This window comes from Cygnus atratus, chromosome 6 (assembly GCF_013377495.2).
Source record: "Cygnus atratus isolate AKBS03 ecotype Queensland, Australia chromosome 6, CAtr_DNAZoo_HiC_assembly, whole genome shotgun sequence".
Lineage (NCBI taxonomy): Eukaryota > Metazoa > Chordata > Aves > Anseriformes > Anatidae > Cygnus > Cygnus atratus.
The window spans coordinates 36,128,013-36,150,448 of NC_066367.1; the positions used below are offsets into that span (position 1 = coordinate 36,128,013).

Below are 22,436 nucleotides of genomic sequence, written 5' to 3' on the forward strand. Positions count from 1 at the left end.
TGTCTTTGTTGTTCGCGTTTGAATATAATTAATTATGTAAAACAATAGTTAGTGGGAGCTTAACAATTAGTAGAATCTGTCAAATAGTCACACGGAAATTACTAACTAATTGAACTACTGGTCTTTTATTGTTGCAGGAAGCAGTACAGAGTGTCATTCTTTTATCTGGGAACTTTGTTATTATCACACATCGCATTTTTTGAGCAATATATGCTTCCTCGTAGACTAATACATAAATAACCCTCCCGGTAATGTCACAGTGTGCAACAGTGTTTGAAATAAAAACACCTGTTTTAATTAGTATTCATATTTGCGTGGTTAAAAAATGATAATCCTCTTGCAGCTATATGACATTTTTAAAGCTTTGAATTTCCATCTGTATCTTATATTATGATGTTTCAGGATTGTCGTGAGTTAATTATGTTAACTTCAGAAACATTGCTTGCATTTAGAATGAAAAACTTCAGCTTGAATAGCCAGAAAAGCAGATGCTATCTTTCTTGTCAACTGCTTTGTTGTGTGTTGCCTTGAAACTTTTTATAAGATGCTGTATCCAAAAGGAAGTATAAATCTCCATTTATTTGAAATGCTGCCCTAATCTAATCAATATTTTAATATATTTCTTGTGGGAGGGACCTGCACAAAGTCTCAAAGTCATGAAAATCTCTTAATATTATTTAAAGTTGTCATGTTATTAGAAGTCCTTTCAGAAGACTAATTTGAAAGACAGAAAAACTCTATGCATTTTAAAGTTTTAAAATTGCTTGGAAGAATACATTTTCTTTCATGAAATAGATATGCCTGTAATTTTAGGCGGAATAAAAAGAATCAGGAATGTTAGAATGAGAACGCACATCAAGATAAACCCTGCAAAAGGGAAGGAGAGGCACAAATAAGAAGTTAATGCATCGAATCTGCATCAGGTCCTATCACAGCACAAGTGGAAATGCGAAGCATGGCTGTGTGCGGAGAAAGAGAAAAAGGTGTGATGCCAGAAATGGCTCCGGGGGTACACGAGAGGCCATGGGGGGCGGATGTGGGAAAGGGATGGCATCGTGGCACTGACTCACCAGGTTTCATTATACCCCTTCTCCTCCGGAGGGGAATTACAACCGTTGCCAAGAGTGCCTTCATGTGCCCAGGGCACTGATGCATCTTCTGGGTGAAGCTCTATCTGCGCACATGGGATCGCAGGTGGCATGATGGAAAGGGGGATGGATTTACGTTTTTAAGTCCTTACTGGCCTTGAGATTTCAACCTTTTGGTTAAAAAGACCCACGCGAGAATACCCTAGAGTTGGGGGAGCCAAAGACTAAACCAAGTCTGTGTATGTAGCTTTTAATTCCACCCATGCTGCAATCACATGTGTTTCTTGAGCAGCTTTGAGCATAAACTTAGCGCTTTCATGTTTAAATGTGTAACATTTATCTAACGAAAGCTGTTTTCATTGTTGTAAAAATTTCACTATTTGTAAGCAGAAGCCGAAATGCACAGCCTGACCTAGCCTGGATCAGGACACATTTTAGCATCAGATCCTCAGATGGCACGGCTGCAGAGGGGACATAGCTCTGGAGACATTGATGGATTTGTACCAGAAAAGTGCACTTCCTGAGAACCATCCCCATTCAGGGTGATTCTCAAAATGCATTAAAAATATTTGAAAATTCATGTTATTATTAGCACTATTATTATCAAGGGACATTTCGTTAACATTTGAAAGTCCTTCAGTGCACTTGAAGATATATTTGTTTTACCAACTTATATAATCCCCTCCTGTTTAAAGTTTTGTTTTAAACACATACAATTATCATCTCATATGCCCTGATTCAGTAAGCACTTAGAAGCATTCCTATCTTTAACAGCATAGCTAGTCCTGCTAATATCCAGGGAATGGAATTAGAGCTTCAGATATTAGCAAAAAGTAATGCAAATGTGAATTAAGCAACATGGTTTTGAAGTAAGTTGACTGAGGATTTTTTTTATTTCTTTGACTGACTGGAAAAGTTTAACAAAAAAAAAAAAAATCAAAGCAAGCATTACTGATATTAATAATTATTAAAAAAAAGTATATAAAGTTGAATATTTTAGGCTGGTAGCTAGAAGGAATTAGGCACTGAGATAACCTTCCAGTTAGCACAGTGAGGAAAAATCCAAGCAGCTCTTAGAGCCATCACCAGTGTAGGCAGCAGTGTGGTACCTGCAGCGCCAAGCCACCACGTCCGATAGCCCAGGAAGCCCCAGTATACCCACAAGTGTGATACTTGCGTTTTCTCTCCATAAATGTATTTCATGGTCCTGATCATAGAACGGCGTTGTTTTGATGGTTTGGTTTCATTTGATTTTCCTTACAGCCTTAAGCTGTATTTGGTACTGGAAGTCTTTAGCATTTACCAGTTAAATAAATTTATTATTATATGTATATCTAATATGGACATCTAGAATAAGAATAGTATTGCTGTTTAGCATGTAACTCATTAACTAAAAGAGATGAAGTTGCCTGTATTGTAGAATTTGACCATTTGCAAGTTAATGCATCATTTGGGTGTATCAAGTTTATATTTCATACCTAGTGTAACTTTTCCATACAGACAAACCTAAGTCTAACTACTGAAAGCTCTTACTGCCTTACCTCTCTGCAGCAGCCTACATGAAATGACAGTGATATCCTCTGTCCTGTATGGTGTCACACATCATGTAGTTGATAGCTAATTGTCATTTTAGGTAACACTTTCAGCCAAAATTTCATGAATTAAACCAAGGAATATGGAGCATAAATTATTCTTATGACCCAAGCACAAGCCTGGGTTCTCTGGCTTATGTTTTTCAAGACAAATCATCTTAATCAAGAAAATAAGCAATGTTTAAAAGGCAAGGTGCGAGTACTAAAGTGCTAGTCTGAAAGTACTTAACAAAACTCTCCTTTCTTTTTGAATAACTTGAATAAAGTGTCTAAATGACCTCTTCCTAACCAGAAGAGAATATAGAGAAGAAATTAAGCTTTATTGGTAAATTAAAGCCCAAATCCCATGGTTGATGGGAGATATGGTCCGTTTGAAATAGTTACAGTTTCAGACTTTCTCTTCTACAATCAGCGGGTGGAGACCAACATAATCCAATTAATTGTAATTCCCTTTTGTGGCACTGGTACAGTGGTGAATGATATAGTAAGTCCATTGAAGTCTTATCTCTGGTCAGATAATCCAAATGGATTCATATTATGAAACAGTCCTTTATAAAAGTTCTGATGAACAGAAGTGTTTTGACTTTAGTGAACCAAAAGATAAATTCTATACAAAATAAAATGTTTTGTCCTTGACATTTACAGAGCTTCTATATACCTGATTGCTTGTAAGAATACTTCTTTCAACTGGCTTATTTCAAAGAGCCCTTTCATTAAAAAAAAAAAAATAAATTATTATTATTATAATCCAGAACTTGTTCTCTGGACCTACTCTGAACCGGTGTTTCAGAACAGCTGTTTATATGTACAAGTAACCTTTACTCTTGTAAACAGTCCCATTGAAATGAGTGTGATTACTGATGTAAGAAATATATGGGCATTTTGAGAATCAAGTTTGTACTTCCATTTTTCTAAGAAAACAATAAACTAATAATTCATCGATAATCCTTATAACTGCAAACAAATATATATGTATAAGTTTCTTTTTAGCATTGCAAGTGGACTAGGGGAATTGCTTGACTTTAGCTCAAGCTTTGATCTATTTACATTTGGAAGTCATTTACATAAAGGAAGTCATAATGATCTTTATTGTTTTGTTAATTTTTTCCTTTGATTGTTGAAACTCACTGAAATAAGGCACCAGCTTATTGTTATTGGGGTCAGTCCCAATAATATATTTGGCTATGTGCAGAAAGCAAGGGTTGGGTGGTATGCTTGTTTTTTGAACTGTTTTTGTACAGACCCTTTCATTGTAACAGTCACTGGAGACAGGGCTGATTTAATGGATCAGTAGTCTGATCCAGTGCTACACATTTTGTATTTCTCGTTTCCTTTAAAGTTGTCCATAGTAAGCCCACGTTACAGCAGAAGTGTTTTCACTCGCAGCATGTTAAATCTCGTATTTACTAAAAGATACTGAGATACCATTTGTGGGAGACAACACACTAAACCATATATTAACGTCAGATCTTTTCAGTGTCTCAAAAACACTTCTTTTTCTTTTCTTCCTTTAAACTGTTTGGTTGAAATTTAATACAAAGAATTTTTTACCCTTTGGGGTACATATAAAATAATTTATGACCCATGAATCACAAGAAGGCAGTGAATTAGGTTTCAGATAAGTCTGCCAAATATTACAAAACAATGTGTACAGATTTTTGGACTATGAAAAGGCTTTTGACAAGAATGGAAATAGAGGCAGTGTTAGAAACCAAGAAGGGGAAGAACAGAAGAGCTGTATGTCAGAATCCTAAAGCACTCTGAGATGGTGGTACAATTAAAAAGATAGGAATATGAACATATTTTTGAAGTACGAAAATGGGACAGAGAATCATTGTCCAATTCCTCTTTGTATTACATCTTAAAATGCAGATTTCTGGATGCTGATACACACAGTTCTGATAAAAGACCTGAGTGTAAATGGGAAGGAAAAAAAAAAAGGAAAAAAAAAACCCTCTAGATTGCAGAGGAGCTTACTGGAGAGCAGTTGCTGTTAATAACAGATTTGGGGGTGGTATAGAGATATTTACCTTGACTAATATATGTGTGCAAGTGAAGAAGTGGAAAGCAGAACTCAGAATGGACTTTTGCCTTTGAGTAGTAAAATGTATTATGAAAAGTAGGTTCCTTATCTAAGAAAATATTTGATGTTAGTGTTTTGCAGTCTAGCATGTATGAAACAGAAATGCTAGCGTCCAACTAGAAAATGGAATAAAATCCATTAGCTGATGCAGAGGAATGAGAAAGACGGTAGTCTGGTTGAGGATAATAGAGAAAGAGGGAAGAGCAAACAGAAAGAAAAACAAAATAAAGTGCACTTTGACAGCTAGGAAACAACAAATGAAGTTACCATGCACTAACAAAGTAGAGTTGAATAGAGGACAGAATCTTACCACTGGAAGACATATGTAATTTTCACTCCACATGGCTATTTAATTTCTGTGAGTTGCACAAAGTCTGCCAAGCTCCATCCTCGCACTTGGGCAACATCGGTGCTCTGAAGCTGAGAAGCCCCCACACCGTGGGAGGGTGGGAGCAGGGTGGGAACTCCTCCGTGCCTTCCCAGGTGCCTTCCTTTAAACCCACGGAGGTGCCCCAGTAGGTCTGTGACCCAAAGGAAGGATGAATTTGGCCCTGCAGAGTTCGGTCGCTCAGGCTGCGTTCACCTGCGCACTCTCTGGGTTAGTGAGTCACCTCCGAGCAGCTCACCGAGGTTGTGGAATTGCAGACAGGTGGTCTATTTATTCTTAGGGAGCTTTCAGCTGCATTTAGAGAGGAAATATTCTATATTTAAAATCAATCTTTTTCCCATACGGAATAGTTGATTCAGTTAAACTTAATGAATTTTAAAAGTACTTGTAATTATAATCCTATTACAGTAATTATTGCTTCAAATCACAATGATTGAAAATCCTGAGTTAGAACTAATAACGCTGTCATCTAACCCTGTAGCAGGTACTGGCAGTGAATGGTGCACAGGAGTACTGTAGAGATAATACCTGTTTCTGGCCACCAAATGGATTCTCCTCCCAGTACCACTGTCGGGTGTGATGCCGGCAGTTGCAAACAGTGTAGAAACTTCCCGACGTGACTGAGTCGCTGGCTGGCCACGCTCCTAAACCTTTGAACTGCTCTGCGTGCCTTTGTGGTGTACCCTCGCTGAACGGGACCTTTTCCACAGAAACAATGAGATAGTTCATCCCTCTCGTACGCTGTGGACTTCTGTGGAATTATGCAGGGATGAATATGACCCAGTGTGCCCAAGTACAAAAATCTTTTATTTTTCTGGCGCAGACGGGGATTTAAGTTAGCAGTGCTTGGTTGTTCCAGCATGCCCCCAGGTCAGCAAACTGTCATAGCAGAGAACTGGCATAAACAACGCTCTGGATGCACATAGAGATGTTCTGCTTTTTAGCTTAAGTTGCTCAGTAATTTGCGCCTGGGCACCATGGAAATGGGCCCTCCGATAATAAACAAGTGCTTAGGCATCGTAACATCATGGTTTAATTTTCTGCTTAAAGGGCTCTCCGTTTTCCACCACCACAGAAGGAGTCATACATTCAAGTTTTGTTTTGCTGACTATATCCTTGATAATTTGGTAGCATTGGATGGATTCACCAGAACTGCTCAGAAGCACACTGCATACCATATTTAGTGATTTGCTTATCTGTCATTTTAGCACACTGCATACCATATTTAGTGATTTGCTTATCTGTCATTTTCTTTGATTTGTTTGAACACTCTTGGGAGCAGCGAAGCACCACGCGCTGGCTGCAGGCAGGACAGTGACCTCCCAGACCTAGCAAGGGAGCGAGGAGGAAGAATTGTTTAGCAGGGAGAGAGCTCACAGAAGGCTGGCTGAATGAGGACAGCATTGTTCTGCACGAGCTGAGGCTTCTTCTCTACTATTTAATCCAAGTTCAAGCGAATGTATGCACTTTGGAGTGTGCCTATAAAATGCAATGTCAGGCCAGGATTTACTGGAGGGGGAAGCGAAGCATCATGTGCTGCATTGCCGAGGGGTGAGCTCCTTGTCATATGATGAGCAAGAGCCTTCACCGCCCCACAGCAGCCCATCCCTGCCGTGCCTCTGGACATCTCTGTGCTCTATTGCTGCTCTAAATTGAGTGCGATCACTTTGAAAGGAGCTTGTTTGCTCCTATGTGACAACAGTTTGCAAAAGTTTTGAGATCCCATCATTCCTGAAGGCTGCTGTGTCTCAACTAGTGATAAGAGAAGTTCTGGCTTGTAAAGTAGAGGTACAGTTATCAAACACACACCTTTCAGTGTATAAATCAGTATTTGTGTGTTCAGTCATAAGAGCAGCCCTCACATGAGGATTTAATGATGAAGTTGGGTGCTGAGGACTGATGAAAGTGAAGCAGTTCTGCTTGAGTCTTTTTCCTTTGCTATTGAGGAGCATGGATAAGCAGAAAAATATTTTTAAGAATATGTCCATTAAAAAAAAAAAAAGAAAAGAAGAAAAAAAAGAAGAAGACTAGGAAGACTAGGCTCTGCTAGCTGTGCTTGCAGGAAATCACTTTCCACATGGTTCAGAGTAAACCGTGAGACCACTTGCAGGAAGATGCAATACCCAAAGTGAACCAGGGCTTCTGAACGTGGTGCCCTGGGATGTAGTGGCAGCATGGGCAAACGACAGTGTATGGCTGGGACAATTCTTGCATAAATTATCTTAAAGGAAAAAGGAATAAATAAATAAAATTCAGCAGTGTTCTCACATGATTGCATTTTGCTTCCAGAGACAAGTCTACAGACAAGGCAGGGTATGTGGTTAGAGAAGCCATATCTAATTTCTTTCAAAACTGAGCTTTCTGTACTGCATAGGTTGGTTTTTGTATTTTCTTTTTGTTTTTAGCTGATCTATCCATAGATTACCTTCTTCCTTTCTGAACAAGGGTAACCTTACAATGCTGTGCATAAACGAGAGGTGAACTCCTGCTTGGTTCTACTGCAGACATTGCAAGTGCCATTAAAAACGTGGACTGCTGAAAAGACTGATTTACTAAGAATAAGAACCCATGCTTCCTTCACAAATGTATTGTACATCGATTTGTATTTTTTTAATAATAACCTTGACAGGTGCCTGCACTATTTTTTTTTCTTTAGTGTGGTCATTATATTTTCATCCTAAGTATTAGCATAAATTTTATGGGATTTTCTGGGCATATTTGTGTCTGTATCTAAGATATATGATATCAACTGGCAGTGATGGTTGAACTAATCAAATACTACTGACAAGTTAAAGCAAATTTTTAGGACTGTGAGATTTTGAGCGTCTTCCCAGATACAGTATCTCCTGACTGAAAGCAGTCCTTGACTGTCAAGTTTAAATATCAGATTTGAGACTTAATCTTTGTGTAAGCAAAACACCCCAATAAGAAATATGTCTGAGTAATGCCAAAAAGTCAGGTCCTCCCCTTAAACCTAGCCCAAAATGCATGTGTGTGTTTGCTTATGGCCCTATTGCCTTGGTATGTGAACAATTCCAACCAGTGGGAACCAAACGAGAATCTTACACTGAATGGACTTCTATTTTCTTTTCCTTTTTTTTTTTTTTTTTGACTTGGCATTTGTTCCTCCTAGCAAACATTTTTAAAAACTCTCTTATAGCTAGAGGGAAAATTGACACCCTTTGCTTTCACGATGATACATTCCTAACACGTTTCCTTGAAGAGCTGGAAATGGTGCAAAAATCTGGTAAGATAAGTCTTTGCAAAGCCTTAGAAGTCAAGCATTCCACGTTTAAGACAAATGCATGGCAAAAGCAAGTTGTGTTTTTTTTTTTTTAAGGTTTCTACTTAAAGTTCTGTGCCAAAGCTACAGTACTTATACATTTTCTAAATGTGTTTTAAGCAATAAGTTGTACAACATTTTTAGAACATGTGTTAAGCTATTTCTCTAAGAATGAAGCTCTTAACAAAACATAAGCACTCTGCATGAGATCTTAGCAGCAAAGTGCTTAAAAGATAAAGTAAGAATTGGTACCATGGGAAGAACACCAGCTGTAGAGCACACAGGTCCATTATGAGAAGTATGGTAGTGGGTAGGGAGAAAATGATTTAATCAGGAGTAAAACCAATTTTATTATAAGGGCACGCAGGGGGTGTGGCACCATAGTGAGAGGGACATTTCAAAATATCTGACAGATTTCAACAATGTGAAAACCCACCCTGTTCTTTAAAGTGACAGTAAACCCCATCAGGTCTCTCTTTTTGATGCTATTGTTAACAGTTGACTGTTTAAAGCTGGCCTGCTAAGTTGCTGTCGATCTAGTTCAATAGTGTGTGGCAAAATAAAAGGCTAATTGTTGAAATACGATCAATCAAATATGATCTCAGAGTCTAAAGAAGATCCCCTCTGCTAACTCATTTGAGATCAAATCATTACTTTTATGATTGAGGTAATGCAATGGGGGAAAAAAAAAAAAAGCATGCAAGACAACTAAATAAAATGCACAAGTGTGCCTTTGTTCCAGCTTTGTCTCACGTTACTCCAAGTTAAGGAATTGGGTCCATTCCTTTATTTGTATACATTTCCCAAATCCAGAAATTTAAAAAGCATTCAATAATATTTATTACATAAAAGTTGAAAGATGTCTCCATTCCAAATAATATTTTCCTGACCAAAAGTAAACTCTATAGTGAGAAAACTATTGCATTGAAGTACCAGGGATCTGGAGTTGTGGGTGTCCATGTGTCTCCAATAATTTTACCATTTTGTTTAACAACAGTTCACTAAAGAGGCTGCTCTTGAAGCCAACTGAATTGCTAAACATGAAAATTCAGTGACATTTAGTAAAACATTTCAGGATTATGTTGCTTCAAATTAAATTTGTACAGTAGTTTTCATGGTTGGCCCTTGATTTACATTCAGACAGAAATTTTCTAAAAATGAGAGTCACAGCACATGTATAAAAAGCGAATTCCATTTTTGGAGCAGCAGAACTCGAAGAAAGTGTGTGTCATTTTAATTTGGTCTAATAAGGATTTACACTTTCTGAGAGTTTTATATGGATTATGATCTCATTGTTTATTCTGTTCTAATAGTATCACACTTCTAGAATAAAAAAGGAGAAAAATAGAATAATCATCCAATCTTGTTTTATTTTTTATTAGAAACTCTGTTTTAGCATTTAGTTTCTTTTATATTTAAATTCCTTAGCTCAGTCAAGCTTCAAAAGAAAACATTATATTTTTTGTTTGTAAAACAGTTTTGTAAGCACTTGTGGTTTGTCTTTAGTGTGTTATCATTTTTGACAGCTTTGCATAGCCTAGGTAGGCCAACAGGGGTCTGTCTAATATTGTTGCTGGGCAAATCTTCCTCCCAGAGATGAAAACCAAACAAAATATTTTTGAAGCAGTAAGAAGGAATTAATATCCTTTCTCTCACAGTACTCTATTCCTTGCTGACACTACATTCAGGCAAAAAAAGGAGAAAAGCGTTACCCATTATTCCCTTGTACATAGCAAGGCTAACACATGTAAAGCAATAACTCATTTTCTATTGCCATGTTTAGCATATGTCTCCTGTTGGCTCAGCAAGGCCTTTAGGCCGGTCCCTTGAGCCGGCCATCATTGGCAACTCTTAGCCCCTCGGCCTCAAAACCAAATAGCTTTGAATCATGTTGAGCTGTGATGCTAATTTTCATACTGATGCATTATGGGAATAAATGTATCTGACATACTGTGTCAATGGTACTGTCTCTTTGTGTCTCTTGTTTTTTGTTAGCTGCATTCCTACAGATGGTATTCCATTGAAAATGTTCTCTTCCTACAAAAAAAAAAAAGGGGGGGGGGGGGGGAAAACATGCACAGCACCAAACCTCTAGGTGCAGAAGGCTGTTAACGGTTGCTGATGATAGTAGGCAAACATTAACATAATAATTAGTGTCTTGTAATTGTTTCATTAAAACCAGTTGTTCCATTTCTCCTCGTGTTTTCCCAGAAGAGAAGCTGAATTTGGACGACAGCCAGTGGGAGGACATCCACGTTGTCACCGGAGCACTCAAGATGTTTTTCAGAGAGCTGCCTGAGCCGCTGTTCCCATACTGCTTCTTTGAACAGTTTGTGGAGGCGATAAGTAAGTACATCAGATACAGTAGAAGCTAGTGAAATAGCCTGTTATGTAAAAATAATAATAAACTTTAAAATGGAAGAACAGAGGCATCTCAAATGTGACTTACCTTCCATTATCCATGATCCTGTCTTTTTATTGTTTTTGATTGCATTTTACCTCCTACAGCATTTAGTTATTTAACTAGAGGAAAAAAATATCAAACTATTGAACTATAAATTTTATATATGCAATATTACCTCAGTGCCTAAAATGGTTTAGGAAAGGAATTAAAATGTGTATGTGCTCAAAATACGCTCGGATGATAATCTATATATCCCCAAACACAAGGAGAGACTAATAATTGTGAATTATGTTAGAAGGGGCTGTCGTTATGTTAATCAGAATGAAATGCATGTGTTTTGTTCCACAAGGTTGCAGACTCTTGCCTTACAGCGATCACAGAATGCAAAAACGTTCGTGTTCTACTTTTCATATCTACCTTTGCTTTATTTATTTATTTTTTAAGTCAGCAGGCAGCAGAAGTATTTTCAAAGTCCACGGCACTTATTCTGTTACATGTCTCTGGTTTATAGACTGCAAATCCTCTCTGTATTTAATATTTGCAGGTGCATTTTGTAAAACTGTAGCAGCTTGGAAAAACTTGCCTCAAAAACAGAGTGATTTGGGTTTTACTCCCCTTGAAAATGGGGAGGGGGGGAGGAGGGGGAAGGAGATAGCTTAAAGGGAAAGGGCCAAGTAGGAGCTTAATTAAAGGTCCAATAGAAAAAAATTGCCAGGAAAAAAAAAGAAAAAAGAAACAATAAAGTACTTAGAGATCCGTTTTCTGAATGATGGGCATGCATATTTGCCATTACTGTTAATGAGAGCTGTGTGTGCACATGCGCAGCTGTCAGAGCATATGAAGCCCTTAATGTACGGCTCACTTTGATTTTATATTCATAAGAGTCTTTAGTTCAACTAAAGCTTTTCAAGACCCAGCATCAGATATAATGAGGTTAAATACATCTCACAAGATCTTTCCCTTCTCACTTATTTAGAGATGCAGCGCAGTTAAATACACAACGTAAAGAAACACATTACCTGGAAGTTTTCTCTTGGCAGCTCACTTCTCCTTTCAAAGCACACAGAAACTAGATGGAGAAGGTTCTCCCTCCGGCCTAAGTTCCTATTGCACAGTGTCTGCAGTGCTAAGAGGGGCAAAAAAATAACGATTTTCTTATTGTCCAGCTTCGGTTTCTGCGATGCATTAGGTTAAGATGCTTTTTTGAAGCACCTTCATTTGAACGTGGCCTTCAGGTGGTTCCCATCCACCAGCTACCTCTTCTCAGAAAGGAGGAGACCTGGTGCCCTTAGCGGATGCGGTCAGTTCATGGGGCACAGCCTGAATTGCTGTTTCCATCTCTTCTTATTCACATTATTCTGCAGTCAAGCATTTAATATGTATCCTCTGTGTTTTTCACTTTCTTGTCCTGGTAATCCACCATCAGACTGGTTTTCTGGACCTAAATATAGTCTTCGCCCCCCCTTATCACTACTTCTTGTTGCCCTTTGGAGTGCGCCTTGGCTCAGCCAACACTGCTGTATTCTGAAGAACATTATCACGACACCATGATCTCATCCTTCACGCTATCTTCTGTTCTCACCCTCGTGCTACCATCCAAGTTGGGGTGATACGAAATCTTTTGGTGGCCCAGTGGGGAGTCTTTTGACAGTAAAAATAACAGGTAACCGATTAGAGACTTGTGAAATAGAGTTTGAAAGCATGTCGGGAAGAGACTCTCCCCTAAAGTATTAATATTCATGAGTGAGAAATTAATGTCCCTTTCTGCTATTTGAACTATTATTAATTCTTATTATGATTTTGAGAGCCATTATACACATTGATAGACTAATGAACAGTCATTTATAGAAGGATTTTAAGACAGTTTATTCCTAGGAAGAAAATGCTAGTACTCTAAGACATTCTTTGCACTGTTTCAAATCCCTAATTCTTGTTGCTTTCTTTACGGCACATCAGGGTGATTTCTACCTAATCCAACTGTCTAATGTAATCTACGATTTCCAATCAATCTTCTCCTTATCTGGCCTTTACTCCCGTAGTATCTACAAATCCATATTCTTACCATCTCTACTTAAATAACATCTATAAACAACAATTAGGCATTTCCAGTGTTTTTGGACCTCTTCTACATGTTAATAGTCCCGAGGCAAAATAAAAAATCTCTTGTCTTCAATATCATTTCCATAGCAGCTGATTCTTCGGCTAGTTTGTGTTAATTGCTCTTCCTGAGCCGCTAGAAAATTGGTCTGTGCTGCACTGCTAGAAAATTTCTGCTTCAAGATGTTGTAAAAAAGAGGCTATTGTGTCTCTGTCTTTTCTGTCCATTCTTCCAAAATCAGTATTATTAGCATGCATTGCATGGGATGTGCAGTACAGCTCGAATGAGCACTTAATATCACCAGAAATAAACCGACCTGAAGACTGCTAGGAAAAAGGTAATAATTAGGACACATTCCCACACTGCCTTGATGATTATATCCTTGGTCCAGCACTGAGCACCACTCAGACAGAGCCATACACTTGGTAAGTAAGATGAAGTTGTGTAAAAACCTGTAGTGGGTAGTAACAGTAAAACCCATAATTCTTGGGGATTTAGTCATTTAGCTAGAAGTTTCAGGAGGAACAAGTACCCAAGAGGTGCCATGGTCTTCTTATGCTGATGCTATTTTAAAGATTATGTGAAAAATTCCATGGCAAGCTTAATATTACTTTTCCTGGATGATGCCATTTTAATTAACATCACTATTATGTGCATAGGAATAAAATATTACAGTCCTGTGTATTAGGCAAAGTGCTTGCTCTCTACCTTCAATTTCCCCTACAAATAAATTTAGATATGGCCATAATATTAGAACAATTTAGATATGGCCAGAATATTAGGAGATAATTCAGGGCATTACAGAATCTCAGAATTCTGCTTGCCAGGCTGAAGCAGGATAATTACTGTCCATATAGCTTAGATCAGAGAATTTATAAATGATAAATGGAAGGCCACAAGACCTCTGACCTAATACTAATTTTGTTTCTTAGGATTTGGAAAGCAGGTTTTTCAAGGACTTTGTCTAATATATTACTGACAAGTCATTTTGTGGTATTTTGGATGAAATATGCACTTCTAAAGTGTGCCCAAATGCTGCTATGAAGTCAGGTTCAGCCACACTTAAATTACTTAGCACCGCAAATAGTTCTATTGATTTTCTGCAAGATCAACAGACGTGGTTCAAGAGATTGTCTGCAAGTAAAATTGTGCTTCATGTAAGGTGGTAGAAGTGCCAATAACTGAAACACTTAATCACCTTATTTGCAGAATTCAATCTGTATGGCCATGCAAACTTCTGTGAGAACTTCAGCCACTGAAATAAAAAAAAAATACCCCCAAAACTGTTAAAAATATTAGCAGGTAAATGTGTTAGCTGCTTATAAATGTTTAATTTAATTGAACAAGTTTTGTTGAGAGGTCTCAGGCAGAAGGCATGAAAAAAAAATTATCTACTGTGGTAGACACTATGGTGTCCTCTGCAATTATGACTGATATGCACAGTATAAAATAAATGGGAAAATTCAACATGGGAAATATTCAAGTGCTGACTAGTCATTCCAGATCTGTTCAGCTGGAGAAAGCTGTATAGACAGTTCATCTGTCCAACTGCAGTTAAAAAAAATAATAATCCAAACTGATATTCCATAAAGGAAAATTCCACCAGGTTCCCAAAGCTGCAACATCTGTCTCTGATTTGAAAGGCCTGAATTCAGACCTTTGATTTTGTCTGGAAACAGGTTGGAAACATTACTACATTGGAAAGTTTTTTTTTCAGTGAGGTCTATTAATTACACCTTTATTTCAATTCCTTATCTATAATATAAATTTAATAGGTGTCATGTAAGTATTGTAGATAAATAGGTGATTTATTGTTTAAAACACACATGCACACAAGTGTAGATATATATGTGTATACTCTAAATAGAAGTCTTTTTACCAAAATGATGCTTCCACAGACAGTTTTCTGAATGAAGGTATGTGTTACTCCTGTGAGCTTCCTAGCTAAGGCAGATGAACATAGCAGTGAGATTACTAAAAATGAAAGGTTGCAAAATCTCATTCACAGAACCAGCCCTCCCCAGACACTTAGGCAAAGAAACCCCCATCTTTGGAGCTCAAGCTTTTTGGGCCTAGCAGAAAACTAAACATTTCTCTACATGGGGAGCAGTAGAGCTGTAGGAACCTAAGGGCCTTCCAGGGCCACAACTGCAGCACCGTCAGAGTTAGATGGGAGATAATAAGGTTTTCAGAATTATAATGGTGATTAATTTAAATGCCTAGAAACTACCAAAGGCCCACATTAGAAACACTTTTTATTTTTTCAAGATCTGGATTTATTTATTTATTTATTTTGGTTATTCTGCTAGATTATTAACACTTTTTTCAACTGATTTCACACATATCCTTTTGATATATCAATTAAGGTCTCCTGGTGTATGCTAAGCAGAATTCACAATGTCATTCCTATCAATCTTATAATGTTTTGTGCTACCCTATTATACAGAGACTGAGGAAAATGGTTATTTATTATCTTACATATGACAGAGTTTTATAACTCTTTGGGTTATTGAAAGATGTTAGATATTAAATTTATTACAGTTTTGCTGGTATGAGATACTGGTCTTCACTGGTCCTGCCCAGTCCACAAAGTCATGGTCATATTAAGTCATATTAAGAAAAGTGATAAAAGCAATAAATGCTTCTTTCATTAGAACAGTAGGCTGTTTTTTTAACCCACAAAAGCTATCACTGCTATAAGGAGACATCAAACCCCTCCATGTCAGTCAGTTGTCTTCATCTCCAGGGTGGCTGGCATCAGGAGAAGGGTTTGCTCTGAGCCTGGGCTCTGCTGTGGCTTCAGACCCCCCCTCCCCAGACCTGCTGTGTGTGCAGCCCGAGGCGATGTGCTGCAGAAACTCATGTCTATGCAGGCAACCATCACGCTTCGGTCTGCAGCAGGCCATCACGAAATTTGCACTGAATAATGCAACTGCTGAGGAGTTTGCACAGAGGCAGCCTCCATCCAAATCAGGCAAAAAGTTGTGTCAGGAGGCAATAAACAAATCCAGTCATCGATACATAATCATGATCAAGGAACAGCGCTACATTGGTTGAAAACGTGGTGTAGCCAGGACCTGCTCTGAACCACTATGCAGTGTTATGAAAATAGGAGCTGGGAAACAGAAAGGAAGTAAATACATTCATTTATTCTGACAGTCATAACATCCTTGTATCATCTTGGTGGAAAGTTACAGAAGATGTCTAAAGAAATTTTCAAAAGCCATCTAAAGAAACCTCACTCGAGGCTTACAAAGAACAAGGCTCAAGGCCAACTCGTCTTGGAAAGACAAGTCAGCATATTGCACTGTAAGAAATCCATGACAGTCTCTTAACATCATCACGTAATAGGTTCCTGAGAAACCAAATCTTATCAGTCTCTGGCATTATGCAAATTTCTGTCATAATCTCAATCTGTGGGCTTCGAGTCCTAATCAAACTGCCTTCAGCTTCACAGTTGGCGAGCCTCCTATTGAAATTGTTTTCCTAGCCTTCTTTTACTTGTTCAAGGAAGTTTTGGGGCTTGGCATGGCACCAGAAAGCCTCAATTTCATGTGAACATGGTGATTAGTAAACAAACCCAAGGTCACCACAATAAATCTTACATGATAAATCATATTAATACCTTTTGGGTCAAATCAGAAGACAGTAGAGGTCTAGTAACTAAACATGAACAGAATAACAACAACAACAACAACAAAAGTGTAGAAAAAAGAAGTATTCAAAAGTTGGGGCACAACTCAGATTTCTTTTTAAAAAAAAAAAAAAAAGAAAAAAAGAATTATTTTATGGATGGCATAGTCTCAGGTATATCCATCCACGGAAATATATAAATATTCCACAAGAGGGTGTATAAACTGCCTGCAAGTACATTTAAACTTGTTCCCACCCATTGAGGCCACCATGCTCTAGCGTGGTCTCCACTCAGACTGGAGGCAGAAAGAAAGCACACCTGTGCTGAAGATGCAAATGGAGGCTGACGTATTTGTAATAGCAGCAGGCTGGTAACAAGAGAGGTTCACTCCAGGCCTTTTGTTCCCAAGAGGTGTCAAGGAACAAGATGCCCTAGTAACCTCCTGGTTCTCCTTTGGTGACCTTCCCTTCGCAGTTGCAAACTGTTTCTACTCAGCAGCATTTTTAAATAGATCTTTCCAGGTCTGGAAGCAACTGCTTTAGAATAAAAAATTGGAGGGCATATCTATGAATAGATTTGTCGTTTGAGGTGGAAAATAGCCCAACATGTTCAGAAATAAAGGGCATGGGTAGAAAATACTCGGACAGAACATTTCCTTTTTTTTTTTTTTTCCCACATAGAAATTTCTAAACAAGTTATTTGAAGGAAAATGAACAGAAAAACTACATATGGTGGTTTAGCTCCTCTGCTGGGCTTTGCTCTGTGAAAAATGCTGAGATAACACCTGTCCATAGGGAACCTGACTCTAGGTTGACTTTGCTGATTTTTTTTAAACATAAGAATCTAAGATATATGTTGTAATATTTACTAATTCTTTTCTTCTGCTAGCACATAATTCTGCTGTACTACAAAGAGCACTTCATAAAACTCTTAGATGTGCTTTACTTAAGACAGTGTTCCAGTGACACAATCAATTAATTTACCTTTCGAGAAAAAGAGGAGAACCTCACTGAAAGGGATACATCAGTGATGAAAATTGCCTTAAAATTAAAGGAACAGAAAACCTGTGTGATTTGGTCTTATAAATATGGTGGGGGCTTTAAAATCCTCATCAAAGAAAATGAACAAGTTTTAAAAGAATTTGTATTTGAATGTTGCTGTCATGCAAAGTTTGCACAGCAGGGACACACTCTCTGCAATTTAGTCTTTTTTCTTATTATAGTTATAATTTTTTTAGCATAGTGGAAATTTTATTGCGGATGCCTGGCCTGTCTCTTAACTCATGCTAATTATATTCATAATTAAATGTTAAACAAGAATTGACTAGGCCAACTGGCTTGCACAGGTGTTTGTCGTATGAATGGTTTAATGCTTACACAATAAATTGTTGGATCTGAATCTGTAGTAATCTGCTCAGTGAGAACTTTCTGCAAGAACTTTGCTGTACATGGTAGGTCCAGCACAGTGCTTTGAAACCAGTGCTCGCAAACAGCATTTATTAGACAGCCGTATGTCCAAACTGAGGCTTGTCCTTGATTGCACAAGTACTAGTGAGGCTAAAAGATTTTTCTGGGCTTTTACCTGCCATGGGACAAGGGTGCTCAGAGCATTAGTGCGCATGGGAGAAGTCACTGGATTCTGGGTGGAAATGTCATCTGGGAAGCAGTATGTCTCGCTCCAATTTGGAAAAAAAAATAAAAAATAAAAAATGTTTACATCTGTAAATGATAGCCAGATTAATCACTGAGGCTCCAGTACCTCCCTGTTGGGTTTACACTGACTGCTGGTTGACAGAGCGCAGAACCAAAAAACTGCAAACGGAAAAATAAATGGGTTTCAGTTTGCTCCTCTTTTACTTTTGGAGCACAGAAAATAGAGTGTATTTGTGTAATTTAAATTTGATCTGTGATTAAGAAAATATTTTCGTACTGGAAAGAAAGGGCAGAAGTGAGAAGCGAGCCAACTTGTTAGTACACATGTAGGTTAGCACAGGAGAAGCTCATGGAGAAAACCACAAGGGAGAAGAACCGTGAAAGAGAAGACAAAGAGAAATTGAGATATCCAAGAAATAACATGGTTCAGGCAGATAGGAGGAGAAAAAAGAGAGAGAGAAGGAGCTGTTTAGTGGCTGTGACAAGATCTCTGTAACCTGGAGCATTTGCGGGAGGCAGGGGGAGAGGAACTACTCATGGAGGTTATCTGGAGCTCTTGACAAAGTGCGAATTGGCACTCTGGGTTTGAGGGGAAAAAATGTTTCATCAGGCTTGTGAGTGAAGCTTCCACTCAGGGAAAGTAATAACAGGAGGAGAAACAGCCTATAATGCCCCAGTTACACAATTTCAGAAGTGCAAAACTGGAAGAGATGAGGGGGGAAAGTGGAAAGAGAAGGCCAGGAAGGGAGAGAAAAGAAGAGCCTTCGAGAGCAAGAGAAGGGGATGCTGAAAGTCATCACCTCCAGTTCTGTGCCATCGTCTTCTCTCCTTATACCTACTTACCATCTAAAAGTTGCTGCCTTCCTCAAGAGTAATGCCACACGTCTATGTGTGCTGGCTTGTTGGGTCTGAACCAGCAGAGAAGCAGGCATGATAAGCAGTCTTGGTGGTAGCAGTTGTTCCTTGGCCCTCATTACATGGGTCCTTGAAGACATGGCTAAAGGAAAGTACATTTACCCTGTGGAAGGAATAACAGCAAATGGTGTTCACTGTGATAATGTATGGTGTGCTATGGAAAATCTGAAAACACAGTAAGTGCAGCTTTTGGTTACAGCTGTGATATTCAGAGTAGACCCTAACTTTATGGAGTTGGATCCTGAATACACTTTTATGCATCCTGAATGCTTTGAGCAGCTTGGGTCCCTGGTAAGTTTAAGCTGTATTCATTTATACCTTTTAGTCCTCTCAAGGGACTGTTACCTCCCTTAGGGCTCTCCAGCACCAGCGTCCTCCAGCCACGCTGCCCCAGTTCTCCTGACATCAGACTCTTCATTTTGGAAATTTCTCCTCTTTATGGGTCCTGACATTCTGGCAGGTAAAACTAGCCATGAAACGTACCTTAACATGGACCATTACTTTGCAGTTTTACAAAATGTTCCTTTATAATGACAAAAAGTGTTCATAGTGGCATGGCATCAGGGGAGAAACTTTGCAACTTCAGAGAAGACTCCTGATAATAGTGCATTAAATGAACTAGAAGAAAATAGCTTCAGCCTTTACATTTAGGACCATGACAAATCTTTGGGTGAGAATCTAGTAGAAATACAACTGAGTAGTATAGACCTGCTCCAACAGCACCTTTGCAATCTGAGAGCAGAACTTGGTCAGATAGGGAGTTACAACTGATCATTCTTTCTGGAAATGTTCTAGAAATGGTCTGAAAATGGCATGGAGAAAGAAATGAAATTAAATGTTTTAAAAATTCCACAAAGTAGGCAGGCACAGAATCAAGTCATGAATGGTCAAAGAAAATGTCTTCCCAGTTTACCATAATAGCACACATACAATGTTGGAAAAGGAAAACACCACATTGCTAAAGGGGATGATAAAGCAAAATGATATGACAAGCATAACAGCAATAGGGCTACCCACAGAATTCCTACTGATGACACAGGATTAGAGAGAAATGTTAAGTCATAGGTTAAAATCAGGCACAGGTTGTTTGGGGTGTAAGTCTGATTTCCCCATCCCTCACAGCATCGCCTTGCAGCAACTATTGACACAGCCCTGGCTTCCCAACCTCACCATTTCAGGAGAAGCTGTGCCTGCCATGGGAAGTACGGCTGCGACTGAAATACTTTGTAAAAGTCATGATGTCTAAATGTGAGGGTAGGCTTGTGTTCTTACCAAGGCTGGGCCAGAGTTCAAAGTTAATATGATTTATAATGTCTCTTGAGGGACACAAATTGTGAAAGTAGTAGTACTGAAAAACCGGGCAAAGTGGCTACGGAAAAGCATCTTTAGCAGCTGTACTCCACCAGCTGTACCAGATAACAGCTAAAAAGAGGGGTCAAGCAAAGTAAGAAATAATGTGGGAATGGAAGGAAGGAGTAGCGCTCACATCCTCCCCCGAAAACGGTGTCAGGGAGTGTGCAGAGCTGAGACAACCTATTGCAGAAAAAACTCAGTGAACAAGAATTTCTTCTTTAAGGATGCTGCCTTGGACGCAGAAATATTTCTGCAATCCACTGCCTTGTGCTTATAGTATAGGTACTGAATTTGAAATACCCACAACTTTAAAGTAAAATGCAATTTGTCTTGCTTCCCGGAGAGTCAAACTGCTCCCTTTGACTCCCTTCTATATAAAATTCATTAGCCTGTTAACCCGTTTGACTCAGGGAGAATATTGTTACATTTTGGCCAAAGCAGTAATGCCTTAATTGCCTGGGAAGGTAGTATATCACACAGATAATCTCACTAAGATCAGGAGCACAATCTAATTCACCGACAGCTCATGGTCTGACTCATTCACTGTTAAACACTTTTGAGTGATAGCGTTGCACTGGGAAAAAAATCCTAGTGAGGCACAAAACCTCTTCACCTAGGCACGCTTAGATGGTTAGAAAAGCAAACTTGTATTCAGCACTCAGAAAAAAATTAAGTTGTGAAGCAGCCACGAAGGTGGGACACTTGAAAAACTATAAATGAGAAGTGCAGATATTCTTAAACTCTTAGGAAATACCTGCTGTATTTTTCTTTCTTTTTTCTTTTTCTTTTTCTTTTTCTTTTTCTTTTTCTTTTTCTTTTTCTTTTTCTTTTTCTTTTTCTCTTTTTCTTTTTCTTTTTCTTTTTCTTCATTTTCTTTTTCTTTTTCTTCTTTTTCTTTTTCTTTTTCTTTTTCTTTTTCTTTTTCTTTTTCTTTTTCTTTTTCTTTTTCTTTTTCTTCATTTTCTTTTTCTTTTTCTTTTTCTTTTTCTTTTTCTTTTTCTTTTTCTTTTTCTTTTTCTTTTTCTTTTTCTTTTTCTTTTTCTTTTTCTTCTTTTTCTTTCTTTTTCTTTTTCTTTTTCTTTTTCTTTTTCTTCTTTTTCTTTTTCTTTTTCTTTTTCTTTTTCTTTTTCTTTTTCTTTTTCTTTTTCTTTTTCTTTTTCTTTTTCTTTTTTTCTCTTTTGCTTTCCTTTTCTTTTTCTCTTTCATTTTCATTTTCTTTTTCTTTTTTCTTTTTCTTTTCCTTTCTTTTTCTTTTCCTTTCCCTTTCCGTTTCCCTTTTATTCTTCTTTTTTCTTCTTTTTCTAACAAAAACAAGCAGGAAGAAGCAGGAAGGGCTGCCTGGCAGGCAGGTTTATATACGCTTCTGCAGCTCCCACCCTGGGCTATCAAGTGCCACTTTTAGAATAGCCTCTTCCTTGACTCATGTTTGATTTGCATCTGTGTGTTCACATGCAGCCAGAACTAGCCTATGCTCTCTGCAGCTGAGTTCATTGCTTGTTTTTCTTTACAACACAGATCAGGGCACCTGATGAGCTACACTCCTGCTTGCAAGCTGAAGTGTATTAACATTAAAAAAAAAATAGCCCACTGTATGGATACAAATCCTCTGCAAAGAAGTATCAAAACTGTGACCACTTCATGAAATGTTAGTGGAATTTGATCCAAGATACGTGTTTTTGCTTTGAAGCTGTAGCTGTCCTTTAGTTCAGATGGTATTTGTGTATCAGTGCTTCAAAAAAGGGGTCTTTTGGCACATGCTTTAGGCTGATGACAGGCAAAATGAAGTAGATTCTGTCTCAGAAATCTCCAAAAATAATCTTAGGTTTGACATAACACACCATGTCATGAAGTGATATAAGCCACATAAGCACAAAGCAGGCTTTAAATTTAAAGGAGAATAATCCTATTTTCAGATGGAATACTCTCCATCAATTTGGATAACAAAT

The 22,436-nt window shown here is 38.1% G+C and overlaps 1 protein-coding gene across 1 annotated transcript in view; it reads left to right on the top strand.

Annotated features, from left to right (window-relative positions):
- ARHGAP15 (Rho GTPase activating protein 15) overlaps positions 1 to 22,436 on the top strand; it is a 313,229-nt gene that overhangs the window by 241,263 nt on the left and 49,530 nt on the right. The window contains exon 11 of the mRNA XM_035556046.2: positions 10,646 to 10,780. Coding sequence (XP_035411939.1) covers positions 10,646 to 10,780 — 135 coding nt within the window. The remainder of the gene's footprint in view (positions 1 to 10,645; positions 10,781 to 22,436) is intronic.